Source organism: Electrona antarctica (genome assembly GCF_951216825.1).
Source record: "Electrona antarctica genome assembly, chromosome: 20".
Lineage (NCBI taxonomy): Eukaryota > Metazoa > Chordata > Actinopteri > Myctophiformes > Myctophidae > Electrona > Electrona antarctica.
The window spans coordinates 17,433,632-17,455,497 of NC_136801.1; the positions used below are offsets into that span (position 1 = coordinate 17,433,632).

Sequence of the window (21,866 nt, forward strand, 5' to 3'; positions counted from 1 at the left end):
TCTGATAGTGCTGCACAGTAGCAAAGATACTACCGGATATTTTGATCGGAAACCGGAAGTGGTCACCGCTCACTCGCTCTATTTGGTCCAAATCGGCATAATGGTGACATTACCGCCACCATCAGGACTGATTGTCCCAATACTATAGTCTTGCCCCGTGAAAATGAGATATAGTGTGTATCTCGCGGATTTTTCTTTTGGCATTCAAATTATGAATTAAAAATATGAATATATGTCACAGAAAAGCTGCTATTGGGAGTGGCAGTCCAAGGGTTGTGATCCCATGGCATCCCAAATCACAAATAAATGATATACTGTGTGGTGCTTCAATGTAAACAACATGGGTGGGTTCACTATTTTCTGGCTAAGCAGTGTGAAACAACTTTATACCTACACAAGTCAAACTAACTGCTTAAAGCAGCATGGATTCCCCATAGCCCAATAGACAGGCATCTCTAACAATGGTGCCACATAGTAAATGGTAATTTCCCACAATGCCTCATGGCAGTCTGTGGGCATCAAGGGGAATGCATCACAGATAACTCCCTCACAGCTGGACCAGCCTCGTACCGCACCACCTGGCCCTGTCTGTCTCTCAGGCATGCCTTTAAAATCAACGGGCACTGCCTTGCATTAATAATGTCCCACAACTATAGCTAGCCTCGCCCATGCCCAACGGAGAATGGAGAAAATACGAGAAAATCACACCAGGGAAGAGTGATGTAGGGGGTGGGTGGGGATGGGTATCTCTAGGAAAGAAACCCAAGGAAAGAACAGGAAAGAAGAGGGTTGGTTGTATGGCACAGGGTTTGTCTCCCAGGCGTGGTGGTGGTGGTGGTGTAAGTGACGGCTGTCCGCCTGGTATAGCATATAGAGACAGCTGTCCTCTGGCATAGAGGAGAGGGACGCATCGGCTGTTTAATATGAATGAGAGCTTTAACGAACTTTGGAGCAGAGGACATTATCGGTGTGCCGCTGCGATAACAGCCAGTTGGAGAGCGCAGTGTGAGAGACAGAGATATAAAGCGAGAGAGAGAGAGAGAGAGAGAGAGAGAGAGAGAGAGAGAGAGAGAGAGAGACAGCAAGGAGGGGCAGGTCAATGCAATTACAATCATGGCCGCTGCCAGCCTTATTAAAATAAAAAGCACATCCCTGGACGAATAATTTAACTTAATAAGGTTTCAATTGTAAAATGGGAGATTTATATTATTGGAGTCTCTCTCTTTCTTTCTGTCTGTGACTGTGTCTCGCTGCGTTCCGTTTTAATCTACGGAGAGTGGTGGTATAGGAGGAGAAACCTGTCATTGGTTGAAAAGGAATTGGATAGAACGGTTTGGTGGGTCGACCCTGAAATAATGTGTGGACAGTGTCTAATGGAGAGAGAGAGAGAGAGAGAGAGAGAGATGATTGACTGATGGATTAGACTACATATGGAATGTGTCAGAGGGAGTACTGTGTTGATAATGACGTTAAATGTGGGAGACACTTTCTCTCCCTCTCACACGAACATGCCATCTTCAGGGCCAGGCACACCAAGCGGTATGACTACAACTAGGCTATATCGTTCACCACGTCGTCGTTATTAGTTGTGGTATGGACTCTACCACCCACTTGACATACTGTAGTTACTGTATACCGGTAGTTAAAGTGCTGATTGTCGAAGGCCCTTAAGTATATCTACCACAATACCACAATAAGCATTACGGTCTTGCCCTGAGTGTGTCTGAGATGAGGTCCCAGAACATCAGGGCTATGGAGAGAGAGAGAGAGAGAGAGAGAGAGAGAGAGAGAGAGATTTTTGTGAGGGGCGCTATCCCCTCCTATAAACAGCTATAGTGTAGATTCTGTAGTGTAGATTCTGACAATGAATGGAGAATTTAGGACGTCATATGTGTCTGAGCAAATCTGCTGTCGGTATGTCGGTGGAAACCCTTGGCCAATAAGGGACCACCATTCTTGGTGACATAACAAAGGTATGTTTCAAGGTTGGTATAAGGTCAATAATTGATTAGAGCGCCCCTCACTTCACACGGGTGTGATTTTTAGAGAGAGCGAGAGCGAGAGAGCGAGATAACGAGAGAGCGAGAGAGACCAAAACCTGAACACGCCGATTGACACACACACAACGCTTTTGTCACTTTGCTGTTGCACTTGCATGGCCATAGATCACTGTGTAGATCCTATAGCATTAATCTGTGGTCAGAGCAGAGTTAGCAGCTGCCACTGGGTGGAGTGACTGACAGGGTGACAGGAGGCAGCACTCTCCTGTCACACCGTCAGCCATGTCAGCTGGGCAGGTTGGCAGCAAGGTGAACGGGGTGACTGACTGTTCACTGTACTATACAGCATACATGTGTCATAAAGTTTGACATTTAGGCCAGTGCTTCCCAAACTTTTTGTTTCAAGGACCCCCAAATTGATAGGCTATATATTTGGACGCGGACCCCCATCTGAAAACGTTTTGTGCCGCAGTGTGTTAAAAAAAAATCCATTATTCAAAATGTTCCAATACTTCCAATATTGATGTATAAGCTTGTATATATGCCATATATATTTATTTTAATATTCAACATATATATCGTATATCAATATATATCGATATTAATTCCGACGATATGAATCAATTTATTGAAATAAAAAATAATGCTACTTCTTTTGCAATGTAGTTAAATAAAAAAATTGAAAAAAGCGCGGGGGAAGCTCGGGGGGGAGATGAATTATATAACATTTAAAAAATGGTAATTTTTCTGGAAAATATTTTTTTGTTTAAAATATCGTGAAAAATCGTATCGTGTACCTCATATCGTGATACGATTCGTATCGTGGGTTGAGTGAATCATTACTATGCCTATTCAACCTGGATAACGTGGTTACAATGATGGGATGGGATGTACTAATTTTGCTGTGGACCTCCTGGAACCCACCCGAGGACCCCTGGGGGTCCGCGGACCCTACTTTGAGAACCACTGGCGTGATTGATGATTGGAGCGCTTATAACCGTGCGCTTATAACCGTGCGGACGGAGGAACCAATTAATCAGCAGGCCGAGGAGTTTCCCTGACTTAACTTCTGGGGTTCATTTAAGTTAAGCTAGCGCCTAATATCTTGAGTTAATCAAAGAGTATAAGCAAAAAATAAGAAAGTGGGCAGGAAAAAAAGAGGGTTTCTTCATTGCCCCCCTTTTACTGCCACCTCATCACTGCTTTTAATCTGTCTTAATCTAGTCGTTTTCACAGTGGATTATTTCACAGACTGATGACTGTACAGTGATTTACACCGAGTCAGGAACTAGTACTGCAGCTCAGCTCCCAGGGGTCTCACTGTGTGTGTGTGTGTGTGTGTGTGTGTGTGTGTGTGTGTGTGTGTGTGTGTGTGTGTGTGTGTGTGTGTGTGTGTGTGTGTGTGTGTGTGTGTATCCAATCGTTCACATCAATGCATTATTTATCAATGTAGTTATGATAATTGTGTATAAATAATATGTGTATAAATGTGCGTGCGTGCGTGCGTGCGTGCGTGCGTGCGTGCGTGCGTGCGTGCGTGCGTGCGTGCGTGCGTGCGTGTCCATGCGCGCGTGTGCATACGTGTGTGTGTGTACTGTATGCATTATTTATCTATCAATTAGTGTACCGGTATGTGTAATTTACTGCATGTTTGTGACAGTGAATATGCATTGTGTGTGCGCGTGCGTGTGTGTGTGTGCATGCGTGTGCACGTGTGTGACTGTGTATTCTCCTGTCTGTATCAGCTTGTCCAACTCTAGTGTTGTCAAACTAGCAACGTGTTGACGATGCATATCTTGACATGCACACCGTTGACTGCAGTCAAGGCTGTCCAGGCCATACTAGTCATCCTCTCCTCTCCATCCTGCTTTCAAAATGTGACACTGCGAATTCAAATGACTGAAATCATGTTTCAGGGGAGCATGTTTTGCGGTTACCATTTCAACTCTGGTACTGGTCAGGCGTGTGCATAAGAGACCAGCACACATGCAACAGTTTGCCTGTCAAGATTTCCTGTGCCACTCCTACCTGCTAACCGCTTGTCACACATTGAAAAATGAATTACTAGGCACGTCAATCACTCCCCTTGTTGCAGTTTTTTGGTTTCTTTACTGTGCACTCTCCCTTCCCTCTCATCTCATCTCCACTTAACAAGTCTGAGAGTTGTTTTTTTCAATCTTAGCACTCTTCTTCTTCTTCTTCTTCTTCTTCTTCTTCTTCTTCTTCTTCACCTCTAGCAATCTCCTCTCGTTTTCCTCTTTTATTTTTCTCCTCCAACTGTAATTGCTGGGAGGATGAACACACTTTCCACAGACATGATGTTAGCCGAGGCTATGGTCGGACCATTAGTACGGTATGTTGTGGAGTGTTAAAGCGCAAATAACATGCATTTTAAAACTGCTTTTAATATTTAATATCATATTGTCTATGTCCCTCAAACTTATTTCTAATGGCTTGAACCTCAATCACCACTCTGATATAACCAGGCCTTGTCATTTCTTTCTGGACTTTGAAAGCAGTTTTAGCTGCAGTATCCCCAATGTCCTGAGGTGGTGGGGGTGCTGATATGCAGATTATTTAATATTTGAGTCATTACGTCCCAAACTCTTCTCCCTTCTGGCCCCAAAACTGTGGAACGCACTTCCCGTTGCAATCAGAACTGCAGCATCACTCCCGATCTTCCGCCGTACTTTGAAAACCCACCTTTTCAGACTCCACCATGGCCCATAGCACTTACCCTACCCCTTAGACAGCACTTTTTTAGACTTAGATAGCATTTGAAACAGACTTATAGCATGTCATGTAGACAGCACAATAATAGTACAGCATAGTATAATATATATGTATAGCTTATATGTATAGTGTCATTATATATAGATATGTTCTAGTTACGTTCTTAGCTTACGCATGTTTCTTGATAAATGCTGTTTATATATGTGATGTATTCCCATGCTTTTTGTTCTTGCTTAATGTAAATCGCTCTGGATTAAGAGCGTCTGCTAAATGCCTAAATTGTAAATTGTAATTATAATACTGATGCTAGATAAAATCAGGCTTGTTTCCATTCCATGCCAGCTTGGAAAATAAACAATGGTGGACATTGTAAACAAAGTGGAAATGCAAATTTGGAACTGAAGACTGAAGAAGAGGAGGAATTATACAAAGTAGGGTGACATTGATGACATCACGATGAGGCCAAAATCAGTTGAGCTGTTCCTGAGAGCAATTTCCATTAAAACACCAATATGATATGAAAGCCTGATTGTTCAAAATTGGTTATTTGTGGGGATAGAAAACACATATGGGAGCCCCAAAAACACAAAAGAAATTGAAAAAGTTGAATTTTATGTTATAGGTCCTTTAATTCAACTGTGAATGTGTTAAAAAAAAGACCTGTGTAGACGGCGTGCACACGTGTGCGCATTTGAGTGTTCACTACAGCACACACTTCCCCAAGCTCGCTGACGCCCATGCAGCCCATTCAACCACCTGATTCAATATACTATTATTATTCTCTCAATTGGTCATACTGAATTCTCCCCACTGCTCCTAAATGAGTTAGTCCTTGGAGAGCCAGCAAGGAATGAGCACACGGCATGGCTAGGATTGCATTGCTGTAGTTCAAGGGTTCCCAAATCTTTCAGGCCCCAAAAAATAAAATAAACCAGTAAGACGCCCTGAGGGCGAGGTCGCGTGCACGCATCCGCCTGGGTGACGCAGACTAAACAGATCAACATATGGAATTAATTCTGTACTGGCCATATATGGAGCGTGTCTTGAGTGTACAGGGTTTGATGAGGTCTGGTCATATATGGAGCGTGTCTTGAGTGTACAGGGTTTTATGAGGGCTCAGGTAGGGGCGGGACTGAATTTTCGGGCCGACTGCCGGGCGCGGCTGCACGAATAAGTTTGAGGGCGGGCCAGTCTAGGGTTTTAATGGACAGGTATCAGTCAAAAGGTAGACACTGAAGAGGAAGGTGGGGTAGGATCAACATATGGAATGTCAGAACAGGTCAGCTCCATATATGGAGATCTAAGGGTTTGAGGTCAGATGTAGAGTTGCTGGCCGTCTCCATATATGCAAATCTAGGTGATGATCCAGTCAGTGTCGTGATCTTCATATATGGAGATGTCCATATATGGAGCGTGTCACGAGGCGCGATGGACTGACGACCATATATGGTGGTGTGACGTGTCACAAGGCGTGATGAACTGACGGCCATATATGGTGGCGTGACGGAGTCACTGACAGGTTTTCATAGTAATCTGTGACCTACAGTCACAATAAATACAAATAAAATACAAAATAAAAATATAAACATATTAGTACCTGGCATTGCATTTAGTTTGACTCAGTTCCACAGATTTTATTTCTCTCTTTTTGTAAAAATAAATAAATAGCCAAACTAAAAGCTCACAGAGAGCTTATAGATTTTCAAAATGTTTGCCTCTTTCTTACATATTTGAAAGGTCTTAAAAGTAATTAAATTGCAACTTTAGATAGACTCCCTACTGGAACTCCATATATGGAGTTAACCGAAACATCCAAGCCTTACATCATAGACTATCTTTGGGCATGACCGACATTGGGACTCCATATATGGATGACGATGATTTAAAAAAAGTATGATTATGTGCTAGGAACAAACCTATGACAAGCAGTCAGTGTTTCAGGTCGGACGATATTTCCGGACGGAACACATCGGCACGTATGCAATGCACTTAGACGTGAGAGATGTCAGAGGAAGAGAAGAAGGAGGGCTTTAAGCTCCCAGGGCTCCTGGACGTCGTTCAGAACACTCCGTGTGCCCGAAAGGCTTTGCTCCACGGCTCAGCAGGATACGTGGTCACTGGGTTGCTGCACTTCCTGGCTACCAGCAGAGTGAGACGTTCGTTTGACGCGGGCATAGCCGGTTTCCTGCTGACCACTCTGGGATCCTGGTCTTACTGCAGATATACAAACGCTCAGCTGCGTTTCCGGCAGAGGGTGATCCAGGAAGGCATTAAGAAAATGGTCATCTATGAAGGAAGCAGTTTGGACCCACACGTTAAGCCCAAACCCACAGAGCAGCCGCCTCCCCAGAGACTTGCAGATAATATTAGACAGGGAGCGGCTGAAATTCCCTAAAAGGACACTTTTGGCAGAACATTTGAGCTTGTTAGATCAGCTATTTTCGGGGCGCGAGCACGCAACTCTTAAAGCTACGGAAGATGTGTACGACTTAGATTTCTACACAGAGGACAAATTATTTGAACGCAAAATGCTGCGTTCAATTTCAGGAGAGTTCGGAAAAGGGCAATTCTCCTGAATGTTGCCTTTGGATATGGCGTGGAAAGGGGGGCATTTTCATTTCTTTCACCATAGTAAATGCTGCATTTATGGTCTGGAGAAGGCAGCTTTTTTACAGACGGGTAAAAGGGCAGGCGCTCAAGCCCCCTTTGATGTCTATGCACGTGCCTTGCCTCCATCTGGACTGACATTTTTAATTTTAGAACAATGAGGTGAGAAATATTGTGCGGATGGAAAAGGAAGGCTTTTTCTTTTTTTACTTACCGGCATGCAGATGTGATGATGTTATTTTGGGCATGACTACCATTGTTGATCATACAATCATCATGAGCAGTGGGCCCTGATGGACTATTTGTTAATCATACAATCATCATGAGCAGTGGGCCCTGATGGACTATTTGTTGATCATACAATCATCATGAGCAGTGGGCCCTGATGGACTATTTGTGGAGTATGCAGTAAAGATTGCATGATGACGTTCCAGAATGCAGGGGAAAAAAGAAAAGCTATTGAAGCAGTGACAGTGGAGTCTGTCCTTGAACACACAGAACACACAACACAGGGCGTGGTATGGAAATAAAGGTGGTTCTGTATGAAAACAAAAGCTGTTCCTGGATGCTATTCCACAGATACACTATGAATGCATACACAAATTATTTGGATATTAACTCATTTTGGGCGGGAACCCCTTTTGGTGTTAGCATTATGTTATGCTTTAGCTATTGAAAAAAAGCAGATCTACAAGCTCATAGCGCGTGATGTATCTGGAAATCACAATTCACATTAATATAGATAAAGAACCATGTTTTAAACTAAAGTGTAAACCTGGATCTTTGTCTCTCATTGAGAGAGTGACATGACGTGTTTAGACAGGATGTATGGGCAGCTGCAGGAGGGACCCTAAAGATCTGGCTTGCTGATAGTAAACGGCCAGGCCTGCAGGACACCTACTGTTCTGTGCTTGCTTCCTGGTGACCAACACTTTATTTAGACATGTTTGACCATTTGGTACAGGGGGGTTGGGACCACCTTTGCATTTCCTTTGTGTATAAGGTCTACTGCAAATGTTTGTAACAGTTAGTTCAGTGGCTCACACGCCGTGAGGCGGGTGGGCCAGGCCCATGGCTGTGAATGATGTCTTGTACTCTCTGAAAATAAATGGAACTCCGGAGCAACTTTCATCTGCCTGTCTCTGCTGTTGACTTCATTCTCCGTCCTGAGTGTTTTTTAGTCTAAGTATTCAACGTCTGTTTATGGGCTATAGAGAGAGAGAAAGCAGTCTCTCCTTTGTAGAACAGATTCGTCAAAGTGGTGCGATTACCCGGTCGCGATGGTGCATTTTTTGCGTCAGGCGAGAGAACCAGTGGACAATTGACAATTCAGTCTAATAGATATTTCGGTCGGCAATTTTTTGGACGGAGGGGAATGGCGACGACGACGGCGCTATGCGCACTGCAGTCGAACCAGCGAGACAATGGCGACGGCCTGCCCGGTGCGGTGGGGGGGATTTCATTCGTCACCACCACGACGGAGGCGGCCTGCACAGAGGAGCGGCGATGGGCAACGGCTCTCGGCGATCGTGACCAGAGGGCGATGGACAGCGGCTGGACGGCGGGGAGAGGGGTGCTACGGAGCACAGCGTGCCCCGGCCCGAGGGCGTTCATCGGCGGTCAGCGGTCCAAGGGAGGCGATGGCCACTTCATTGGCTCTTCTCGGCGCGTCTCGACTCGACAGGCGCCGGCGGCGAGGCGTCGTGGCTTCGTTCCATTCAGCGGCTCGACAGAGCTGGTCTACAAGCTCGCAACGCGGCGAATCGCAAGTTTCTGCCTCGCAGAGGCCTACAGGCTCCTGTGATGACACTGATTCACTTTCTCGTTTTTTTAGTCATGTTGTATTATCGTGACTGAAAGGGAGGAGGTGATAAAGTGAATTCAGATCAGAATTCAGAATGAAAGTTTCCGGACGGGACAAAGGGCAACTCGACAACAGAGCGGCCTACGCCATGCGGTGCATAAGTGTACTGCATCACAAACCTCGTTTGGCCCGTGTGCGCTGACTGATGACGAAGGTGAGACAAAAGGAGAAGAAACGTTACAGAAGATTCTATTATATCAGATGGATATCGTTCCATTCTGATTACAAATTGTGTGTCGCGTTTGTTTTCAACATGAATTAATAGGCATTATGTTGGTGTATGTTTTTGTCGTATAATTAGATAAGTTGAGTCATGAGTAGCCTACTTATGCAACAATGAGGTGATTTCCTCGACGTGTAGAGAATATTAGTTGAATATTGCTTAAACTCTGGCCTGTTAATGTATTTTTATCTTTTCTTATTACTGTTTAGCTGGTTAACAAGGGCCCAGCGTCATTTATTATGTACTACCCTAGTAGAGCAGAGTTTTATTTAAAGCATTATAAACGTATATGTTATTGCACGTCCTAAATTTCCTGAAAGCGGCAACGTCTGTTAAATGTCAGATATATGTTTACGGGTTATCATTTATGCCAATGATCATGTTTCGAGTTATGTAAAGGTTAAAAAGTGAAGTTGATTACAGTACAGAGAAGTTAGTGTGTAAGAGAGAACACAGAAGGGAGTTCTATAAGCACACCGATGATAATACTGTAATGGAATGAGAACACTGGTAACGAGTTATGTGATTTAAATGCCTAGAAGTTTGTAAGCCATTTTTAATTCTACTGTAATTGTTTGATTTCTTTGTGTCATCTTGATGTTCCAGTCAGTGCCAAAGGGAGGACGAGGGTCAATTGTGTTTCCATATTCGTTTTTATGAGGCATGGTTGCCTCAAAGGGAGGTCTGATGTATCTGGAAATCACAATTCACATTAATATAGATAAAGAACCATGTTTTAAACTAAAGTGTAAACCTGGATCTTTGTCTCTCATTGAGAGAGTGACATGACGTGTTTAGACAGGATGTATGGGCAGCTGCAGGAGGGACCCTAAAGATCTGGCTTGCTGATAGTAAACGGCCAGGCCTGCAGGACACCTACTGTTCTGTGCTTGCTTCCTGGTGACCAACACTTTATTTAGACATGTTTGACCATTTGGTACAGGGGGGTTGGGACCACCTTTGCATTTCCTTTGTGTATAAGGTCTACTGCAAATGTTTGTAACAGTTAGTTCAGTGGCTCACACGCCGTGAGGCGGGTGGGCCAGGCCCATGGCTGTGAATGATGTCTTGTACTCTCTGAAAATAAATGGAACTCCGGAGCAACTTTCATCTGCCTGTCTCTGCTGTTGACTTCATTCTCCGTCCTGAGTGTTTTTTAGTCTAAGTATTCAACGTCTGTTTATGGGCTATAGAGAGAGAGAAAGCAGTCTCTCCTTTGTAGAACAGATTCTTCACGCGCCACCGAGTGGCGCGCTACGAGCTTGTAGGTCTGCTATTTTTGAAAAATCGAAGAACCACTGACATAGAAACATAGCTTTTTCAGAAAACTGTCAGGATGTAGAAGACATTTTTAGAATCTGATCTCAGGTCAAAATGGGTTAAACAGGGTTGGTTGAGGACAGTTGTTTTTACATCAAGTGGACCATTTATTCCTGTTTCACATGAGGGCTCAGACCCACAACACTAGGACATTGAAGTCTCCTCTAGCAGCCTTATACCTGCTCTCATCACACACACCAAAACATGCATTCATTCATCTCGTTACATTACACTGTAATGTAACGAGTTGTGAATGTGATCACCCACAGTTACTGTAATGATTACAGTAACTGTGGGTGATCACATTCACACAATTCTGGTGCATTTTCTATAACAACTGTGTTTTTGAAATGTTAATAATGTAATCATGAGCTAGTGAACAAAACAGGGATGCACCGATATGGAAATTCTTGGCCGATACTGATGTTTAAAATAACAATTTAGGCTAGCCTAAACAGCTGTAGTTTTGAGGTCTACTCTCCACAAACGTAGTCCCCTCGGTCCATTACAAACTGCATTTCCCAGAGTGCACCTGCACACACCATGCCCCCCTGTCCCCCGACCGTTATGAATGGTTGCCATTCACTATGACATCAGGGGAGCTGTAGTCCTTTCACACACTAATGGGAGCTCAATCATTCCCCATTAAAGCGTTCAGGAGATGGTCGGCACAAATCTCTCTCCTGTGTTGTTAGGGGAGCATATGGTCTCTAAATGCTTTAAGGTCTGTCTCTGTGTGTGTGTGTGTGTGTGTGTGTGTGTGTGTGTGTGTGTGTGTGTGTGTGTGTGTGTGTGTGTGTGTGTGTGTGTGTGTGTGTGTGTGTCTCAGCAGTGGTCAGCTCAATACTAATAAAACCATAATTTACTAGGCTTGGTCTGTGATTGATAGTTCTCTCAAGGCCCCCATCGATCCGTCCCGCTCGAGGACGCGAGACTGTCTTTTGTTAGGCCGGCCACTTCCTTCCCCTCTTGTCTCCTTGCATAAATGGTCAGTCGCTGGGATTACAGCAAACGATATTGACATGAGATGCAACAAGCCCTTATATATTATTGGCATGCCCGAGGAGGAGTCATCTTGAGTCAGCGCCGAGCGTGTTCGCTATACCAGCGTTTTCCAAACAGTGTGCCGGGACCCATCGCTGGGACCACGACGTGAGAGACACGCGCAGGGCGCAGGCACAGCACCAGAGGGCGCTAGTCCAACCATAGAGTAATAAAAGGATAGAGACTGAACTAGAGCGTCAGCCCCACCCCCGCTATTCATTTCAGTGGAAGTTGCTCAGTGGCGTTTTGAAGCACCCGGAAGAACCGTCTACTTCCGCAAATGCGGAAGTGCAACCGAGTGCTCAATGTTAAAGCCCAGCTGCACTGGGTTTTCTCGCCATGAATCCACGGGTCTGCCTGCAGTTCACGCTCCAACCACTAGGGCCGAGTGCTTCAACGCTGGAGAGCCTCACTGGGGGCTTGAGTCCAACCCAGATTCGGCACAACCATGGAGCAGAATTCGCTCTACTGTTATATGCCACCAAAATGTGGAATGCATCCAAAAGTACGACTCCTTATACCCTAAAAAAAACACCATCAAATTTATGGTGTTTTTTTTGAGCAAATGATCCTAGAAAAGTCTTCTAAGCAAGATACCAGAAATGAACTTTCTGTACATATATACGTTTAGTGTTGTTGTCTTATTGTGTGTCTTTAAATGTCTTGATGAATTGAATACACCAGGAGCACAATGGAGCCCATCCTTATAGCAAAAAAGTTTAAGAACTAGTGCAAATGGCAGATCGACAAGCTCACTTGAGCTTGTTGGCCTACATCTGCTATTTTCCCCATGGGTTCCGGGCAATCGTCTAATTTCTCCTTAAAACCACTGCATAGACACCATGAAAAATGCAAGCATGAAAGAAGACCGACAACCGTACTTTGATTTTTCACCCCATGCTGCCACTCATCAATAAATTGGTGCTTCCATCCAGTCGGACCGCTGCCTGACCGTGACATCCTGTCATCCTGCTATGGACTTATACGATGATCTTAAAGAAGTCTGTCAGACTCCTTCAAAGGCGCCGTTCATTAGCGTGCACCTCCTGCATTACCGGCAGCCTCAGCAGTCATTATGGTAGCATAAGCAGATCTTGTCTTTTAGTCTGCCTTGCATCATCTTATGAATGCAAATGCAATGTAGAGGTGGAGATGACTTTAACCAAATGAACCCCATAGCATTGGGTATATGTCATAACAGGTGAACATTCAGAGACAATAGCTGAACAACCGGGCTACGTCTGACCTCTGAGGGACCCCCAGCCAACTGGGGTGGTTAAATGCTATACTGCTCTTTCATCATTAGTTCTTTCACCATATAGTAAATGCTGCATTTATAAAAATAAATACAAATGAGGCGAGGTAAACCGGTGCAACGGGGGATCTTATTGCTACCATTTCTCGTACCCAAATGATATTTACATAATTGGGGCCGCGCAGGCAAAATTATGAAGTCTTGGTCAAAGGAGGGGGGGGGGGGGGGGGGAATCTTTTATTTGTACATAAATATTTTTTTTACATTCACGCCCCACAGCAACATAAGCCCCTACAGACAGAGGCCCTGCTGCTGAGACAAGCGAATAACATAAATAAAAGTGGAACTTGGATATATCTTAATTTGGATAAGTTGGATCAAACCAAAGGGGGTGGGTAGGGAGCAGGGGTGGGGGGGGCGTGTTGTTGCACATAAGCGATGACACTGAACCCTATATGGTTGCCCGGAGTCCCCCAGGGCTCCACACTAGTGTATTTTCTGTTTTCCTCGTGAACGCTTTGCCCACAATACTAATGCTGCTGGGGTTTATATGGTTAAACCGGCTCTCTTCGCATGAATCGTCATGAGGCCTCCTTCCATCGAGGCAACGTTCAAAAATAGCATACTGTGAATTTTTAAGTTTAGACGTGGGAAGGGAGAGCAAAGTATCTTCCCTGGACAGAAATGGGAAGATACAGAAAAACAGCTTTGGTGCTGTTCAGATCAGAGCAGAGGCAGCGAGCTGTCACGGAGGACAACATCAGAAGAGACTTCCTTCTGTCAAAAGCAGCTGTTGGCTGCTTTTTTCCAGAGACAAGTAACATCCTATATATGCACACGCACGCACATTGTCTAATAGATCAGAGCACCCTGGAGAAGGAGAAAATAAACCGAGTAAATTCAGAGGAAGCTGACACACAGTTGTACCAAACGATTATGCACTGTGTGTGCATCTGCATGGAGTGATATCTCGGTACATAGAAATATATGTATTGGATATTCTGACTTTCAATTGTACATACTGTACATGTCGTTTTCATGGTATTGTTCCACTTTTGCTTTGCCAATGTAAACGTATGTTTTCTCATGCCAATAAAGCCCTTTGAATGTGTGTGTGTGTGTGTGTGTGTGTGTGTGTGTGTGTGTGTGTGTGTGTGTGTGTGTGTGTGTGTGTGTGTGTGTGTTCTAGTTACGTTCTTAGCTTACGCATGTTTCGCGATAAATGCATTCTACATATGTGATGTATTCCCATGCTTTTTGTTCTTGCTTAATGTAAGTCGCTCTGGATTAAGAGCGTCTGCTAAATGCCTAAATTGTAAATTGTGTGTGTGTGTGTGTGTGTGTGTGTGTGTGTGTGTGTGTGTGTGTGTGTGTGTGTGTGTGTGTGTGTGTGTGTGTGTGTGTGTGTGTGTGTGTGTGTGTGTGCGTGTGTGCATGTGTGTGCGTGCGTGCGTGTGCATGCGTGCGTGCATGTGTGAACCACTTTCAGCCCGACATCAATATTTTTGGGCATGTCATAGGAAAACGTTTTCAAAATCCTATTACAATTGGGGTCATTGGGCTCATGTGACTATGACTCAGCCATAACCATATAAGGACTTCCAAAAAGAGCTATCCCCAAATATGGAGTGTGTCGTCTAACCTCAATGTGTCGTCGTGTCATCAGGCGCAGGCGCTAACTTGTAGAGGCTATTTTTTAATAAATAATAAAATTGAATAGAGCTTAAATTCTTAACACATGTTGTGTGCCACAGTTTGATCGGCGCTGCCTAATTGTCTTCCACAAATAACTCTCAGAGGAAATTACTCTGCCAAGGTCCTACATCAGCGACGCTGTTACACTGAGGTGTGTAAACAGTGGCCATGCTTTTTAGAGAAAAGCATCCAGATATAGCACACAAATATGGTAAATAAGTTTGCGTTTGAATATTTGCTACTACACTGTACACTGGACAGATGAAGACTGGTGCACCCTGTGCGTCTGGCCATGTACAACCACATTCTCAGAATTGAAGAGGAGCTTGGAGACAAAGCTCGTTTTGATGAGTTTCAGTATGGAACAGTGCAAACATATTTAATATGGAAAAATATTAAAACGAACCGGTCACGAGAAAATGAGAACCGGAATTGGGACATTATTGTACATTATGACTTTGAACGTGCCTAAACTTTAGCAGAAATGTGCTTAATCCAGTCACGCGACCGCGTAGCCGAGTGACAAAAGAGGGACATAAACCGAGCCAGGAAGAGCAGTGTGCGGAAAGGACCGTGTGCCATTTGGAGAACCCTGATAAAAATTAATTGAATTGAAATGACTTTCCCAGAAAATGTAATTGCTCAAACACATGTGACTGTATATTTAGCAGCACACGGGCCAGATAGGGACAGAGAAATTGGCCAAAAGTCTCCGAAGCATTGACGGAATTAGGAGAAGAAAAAAATTGCCAGTGACCAATCATATCGTCGGGCCTATCTGGGTCAGAATGATTCTTCTTCAAACGTTATGTATATCTGTGGGGCAGGAAATTAATTGTTCTGGCAATAATGGAACATGCTATTCATCTCTCTATTTATAATCTACTTTCATCTACTTTGTGTTCCTGACAGAAACCTTTCTTACAATGTTTTTTGTGTGGGGTTCTCTGCATTGATGATTCAACTTTTTGGAATGTGCTGTAATAATAACCCCTGAAACTGATTATAAACGGGAAAGCATCGGTGTCATTTTAGTAGTTAATATAGTTTCACAATCATGTTAATCACTGTAACCATTATTTTATGCTTTGGTTATTCCAAAATAGAAGATATAGAAGCAAATCTTTGAATACCTAAATTTAAACATTTATATTTAAAGCTTACATTTATTTAACTCAAATCTTGCTTCTGGGAGTCCCTGGAACAAATACCTATAATTTCTGGGGTCCTTGACATGACAACGTTTGAGCACCACTGATATACAGTACTAACATACGTTTATCAGGAAACTGTTGGAAGGCATTTGCGGAATCAGCCTCAGGTCTTAAAGGAGAATTTCATACTAGAAGGCTTTCTTACCTTTATTTGTAGTTGTTACGTCCCCACCAAAGAGATCCAGGTGTTATTTCACACCTGGACCTCTTTGGTGGGGACGTACCAACTACAAATAAAGGTAAGAAAGCCTTCCAGTATGAAGTTCTCCTTTAATGGGTTAGGCTGACTCGCTGATGCTCAAGGAAATAAAAACGGCACAAGCGCCACACACTGCACAAGGTTGGTAGCCCAAGGCCAACATGCATGTAACAAACATTTATTTGAACCCAAAGGCCAAGGACTCTCATTCCCACTCCGTAATGGAAAAGAAAATTGACCAGGTAGACCAGTTCAGATGTGCTTCTGGGTGCTCTTGGATAAGAATAACCAGTCTATTCAAGCACTCACGGGTGCCATTCTAAACGGCAACTCTTTGCTCTCTGTGGACGTGTGCATGTACGTTGAATATATCTTGTTTACGGTTTATAACTAACATTAACCCATTTTGACCTGAGATCAGATTCTAAAAAATGTCTTCTACATCCTGACAGTTTTCTGAAAAAGCTATGTTTTGGCCAATTCGATTTTGATTTTTCAAAAATAGCAGACCTACAAGCTCGTAGCGCGCCACCATAGCTAAAGCATATCATAATGCTAACACCAAAAGGGGTTCCCACCCAAAATGGGTTAATAATAATAATAATAATTTCAAAAAAAGATATAGCGCTTTTATAAGTAACCAAAAACGCGTTTCATGGAAGAGAAAAGATAACGGAAATCAACTTTCTTTATCTAACTCACTTTCGTGTGTTTCAGGGGAGAATTCTAAAGTGCAAATACCGGAGGAGTTAAAGGTACTGTACGTGATGTGTTTTGTTAAAATAAGTGTTAAATAGCTCTATGTTCCCATAGTAATCATTGCTATGTGTTTGCTCAGTAACAGCTCTCTCGGTCTGCCCCTTATCTCCAGCTCATCAGTACACAGAAAATACGTTTTCAGGCTGGGATACCAATTTCGCCAAATCGGGAGAAATATCTCACACAGGATAAACACATGAAAATTGGAAAATGGAAGTGATGAAACAAATAAATAAATGAGCAGACACACCGTTGTAATTGGAACGCTATAAGCTGATAAATGGGTACTACAGTTGGGTGCCACCGATATTGTCCCTTATCATTTGACCCATTTAGGCCTGACCTCAAAATGTAAAAAAAATCCTTCTAAATCCTCCAGTTTTCTGAAATAAATATTTTCACGATTTTTCAAAAATAGCAGACCTACAAGCTCGTAGCGCGCCACTCGGTGGCGCGCTATGAGCTTGTAGATCTGCTATTTTTCAATAGCTAAATTATAACAATGTTTAAAACACCAAAAGGGGTTCCCGCCCAAAATGGGTTAACTGTCCTTTTGCGCAGATCACGCAAACCTCAGCAAAAAGAAAAGGACAATATCGATGGCCTCCAACTGTACTCTCTACTGATTGGGATGAAATTGGTGACCCAACCTGAAAATATATTTTCCGTTGATTAACACCCTGAGCGGCAAGGACGGAGTTCTCCGTTCAAAGTAACGCCCAGCACTCAGGACGGAGATTGATAAAAAGGACGGAGATTATTGACATCAAAACCGATTGCATCGCTCCACAGGATGGGAGGGAGGCGTTCGGGGTGTTAAAGAGCTGGAGAGATAGGGAGGGCGGCGTTACTGAGCAAACACTCTGTAGCAATGGCTACTATCACTATGACAATACAAATCTTGTAAAAAATGTTTTAACAAACAAATATCTCTTACACCACCTTTAAATAATGAATGCCATGTAAGACGTTCCAATGACGATGACAACAAAAAGTGTTTGTGTGTGTGCGTGTGCGTGCGTGTGCGTGTGTGTGTGTGTGTGTGTGTGTGTGTGTGCGTGTGCGTGTGCCAGAACAACCCATACATCCACTAGTTTCCTCTCTCAGATGCATTAAGGTGCGCTGCTGGGCTCCTCTCCCCTGCAGACAGTGATGGATCTGATTCATTTTAATGGTGGCCTCCAGTGCTCGCTCCTGGTGGAGGCGCTGTGACAGTGGTAAACTGGTGCTGGCTTGCGACGCTGTGTGCCTGGGCCAGCGGGAGTGGGGTGGGGGGTTGGCGAGGGCCGACATTTAAGTTGGCTTTATTTCTTCGACGTTCTTGCTGGTTTTTAATTCTCTGTTCAACACCCGCTATACATCTCTCTTTGACCCCTCTTCTCTCTCTTGACACTATTAACACTTACACTTCACACACACACACACACACACACACACACACACACACACACACACACACACACACACACACACACACACACACACACACACACACACACACACACACACACACACACACACACACACACACACACACACACTAGGGCATTCATCCTGCCACACTAATAGCCAGCGCAACACCCCATCCTTTGTCCGTCTTCTCCTACCAAACCACACCGTTTGCACGCATCTCACCATGCACAACACCAAAATCGTCACCACTTTGCCGAGTTACGCCAACTCTGTTCACTTCATGGGGCCAGTCCAATGGCGCATTGTAGTCTACGGCCTTCACAGTGACACACGAGTTACATGGGATGATTTCCGACCCCCCAATGTCGCTGCCTCTGCTCCACATCAGCTCATCCTAACTCAGCCCCCTCCCCCTCTGGCTGCTGTGCCGGTCACAAGCGAACACTCCACCTCACCATCGACACCACGTCGGTCGTGTTGATTACACTACACTAACAAGGACCCATGACGGCCACCGCCAGCAACAACCCGAAAAACACATCTCTCGCCTATCGCACGGCAAACGCCACACAGCTGTGTGATATTAGTCTGGCTTATTAGCGAGGCTAACACAACTACGCTTGGTGAACGCAGCTAAAGCAGCTGCTGCCGTACAACCTGGACTTCGCATCAGTGCAACGGCTTCACAACTTCACACTACACTATGGAGGAATTTGGACAAGTGCGCGAGTGAGTGAGTGAGTGAGTGAGTGAGTGAGTGAGTGAGTGTGTGTGTGTGTGTGTGTGTGTGTGTGTGTGTGTGTGTGTGTGTACTATTTACCCAGGGTGTGCGTGTGTCTACGATGGCCAGCCAGCCACACACACACCACCTCTCATCGCCACAAAACGAATCGGATGCCACGTTCTTCCGCGCATTATTTATTTCCCAGTCCCACCACGGATTCCAAGTAACACACACAACCTGTGTGTGTGTGTGTGTGTGTGTGTGTGTGTGTGTGTGTGTGTGTGTGTGTGTGTGTGTGTGTGTGTGTGTGTGTGTGTGTGTGTGTGTGCGTGCGCGCGCGCGCACGCGCAACAACACATAATAATAATTCATAACCCATCCGTTTCCCATTTTCTGAGCCATGCAAAAACTGGGTATAAAAACACCACATGAAGTGGAGTCTGTCAACTCCCGCAATTTCCTTATTCCCATATTGCGCTGCAACGTAACTCTAGGATGAGCCGAAATTCTAGTTAAAATGCATCGATTTCATTAACACAAGTCGATTCAAATTAGAGGTCGAAAGTCGAAAAAAATATATATTTTCAATTGTTTTCCCCATATCATATTTTTTGCTCTATGTGTGCGTGTGTACAGAATTCAAACTGTAGGATTGGTTATTGTCACGGACAGAAGTCATTCTTTCCCTTTGCATACTGCACCAGAGCATACTGCACCAGAGCATACTGCACCAGAGCGCACTCGCCTATTAGTTTGCATTGCATTCAGAACGGGCCCTTAATTAAGAACCTAACTGCAGCTGTGTGTGGCTCTCAGCGGTGTCCCACTATTTACTGGCTGACGTTGAACTGCACTGTGTCAGAGAAGTAACAGATAGAAGCGTGCACACTTTATCCCCGGGCCAAACTACATACCCCCCACCTCCGTGCTGACGCAATGACTGTCCTGTTTCTGGTTTAGCTTTACGCGCAGGACGCATGAACCTCTCCGTCTCCGGTCAGTGCGGGTTGTCGTTTATTTGCATGGCTCAGAAAATAAGTAACAAACTAACATGAGAACGTTATCGAGTTGTTGTCGGAGGAGGTTCATGTCGTGAATGTGGAAGGTAATAGCAGATTGTATTCTGATGATGTGCTAACTGCTGCTGGCTGCTATAAATGTTAGACCTATGTCTTCTATTGTGTTCTGAAGGTCGGGCTGCTGTAGGCCTACTGCCACTAGTGTTAATGTTATATTTTGTATCGTGTTCTCGGGCCACTGCCCTGCGTGCCAATTATGCCTCCTCTCCTATTGTGTTCTCTTTTCTGGTCTGTGTACCAGTATGCGACGCACACCACTTGCGTGTGTGCCTGCACTGTTTAGTATTACATTTTTATGTTTTGATAATCAGCGCTTTGCCATATAGATGATACATACACTCTCTTCCTATCTCACCGACCGGACCTACCAGGTCTCCTGGAAAGGTCTGCTATCATCCCCCCGAACCCTCCAAACTGGGGTCCCACAGGGATCTGTACTTGGTCCCCTCCTTTTCTCACTGTACACTAAATCCCTTGGCACTATCATCTCTGCTCACAATATATCCTATCACTGCTATGCCGATGACACACAACTGTTTCTATCCTCCCCCCCCTCTGCCACCCAGGTGGAAGAGCGCATCACTGCATGCCTGGCTGACATCTCACAGTGGATGTCCTCCAACCACCTCAAGCTGAACCCAGACAAGACTGAGCTTCTCTTCTTCCCAGCTAAGTCCTGCCCTATGCGGGAGCTAACTATGTCCGTAGACAACGCCCTGGTAACGTCTGTCCCAACAGCCAGGAACCTTGGTGTAGTCCTGGACAGTCAGCTCTCGTTCAAAACTCACATCACAGCTGTCACTCGATCCTGTAGGTTCACACTCTATAACATACGACGAATTAGACCGTTCCTCACCCAGGAATCAGCCCAGCTCCTAATCCAGACAACAGTCTTGTCAAAACTTGACTATTGTAACTCCCTCCTCACTGGCCTACCGGCATGTGCACTTAAGCCTCTCCAACTGATCCAAAATGCCGCAGCTCGCTTGGTCTTCAACCAGCCAAAATTCTCACATGTCTCCCCCCTGCTCCGCTCCCTGCACTGGCTCCCGGTCGCTGCCCGCACAGAATACAAAACTCTGATGCTGGCATTTAAAGCAACCAAAGGTATGGCTCCCCCATATCTTGCAAGCATGATTGAACCCTACAAACCCTCCCGCGCACTCAGATCAGCCAACGCAGGGAAGCTGGAAGTACCCTCACTAAAAACGCCGGGACAACGCTCCACACGTCCCAAACTCTTCTCCCTTCTGGCCCCAAAACTGTGGAATGCACTTCCCGTTGCAATCAGAACTGCAGCATCACTCCCGATCTTCCGCCGTAGTTTGAAAACCCACCTTTTCAGACTCCACCATGGCCCATAGCACTTACCCTACCCCCTTAGACAGCACTTTTTAGACTTAGATAGCATTTGAAACAGACTTATATCATGTCATGTAGACAGCACAATAACAGTACAGCATAGTATAATATATATGTATAGCTTATATGTATAGTGTCATTATATATAGATATGTTCTAGTTACGTTCTTAGCTTACGCATGTTTCTTGATAAATGCTTTTTATATATGTGATGTATTCCCATGCTTTTTGTTCTTGCTTAATATAAGTCGCTCTGGATTAAGAGTGTCTGCTAAATGCCTAAATTGTAAATGCCTAAATTGTAAATTGTATACACTGTGCCATATTGGAGAGGCCACTGTGTGCGCAGTGCTTTGTTTGACATGCTCCGTATTT

General features: G+C 44.5%; 2 protein-coding genes across 3 annotated transcripts in view; one reads left to right on the forward strand and one right to left on the reverse strand.

Moving 5' to 3' along the window:
- LOC306913465 (partitioning defective 3 homolog) overlaps window positions 1-21,866 on the reverse strand; it is a gene marked incomplete at its 3' end in the record, with an annotated part of 531,789 nt that overhangs the window by 192,261 nt on the left and 317,662 nt on the right. The window lies entirely within an intron of this gene.
- LOC306912792 (cytochrome c oxidase assembly protein COX20, mitochondrial-like) lies at window positions 6,736-7,128 on the forward strand (the record flags this gene model as incomplete). Its single annotated transcript, XM_079489248.1, has 1 exon — window positions 6,736-7,128. The coding sequence occupies one exon, from the start codon at window positions 6,736-6,738 to the stop codon at window positions 7,126-7,128; it is 393 nt and encodes a 130-aa protein (XP_079345374.1).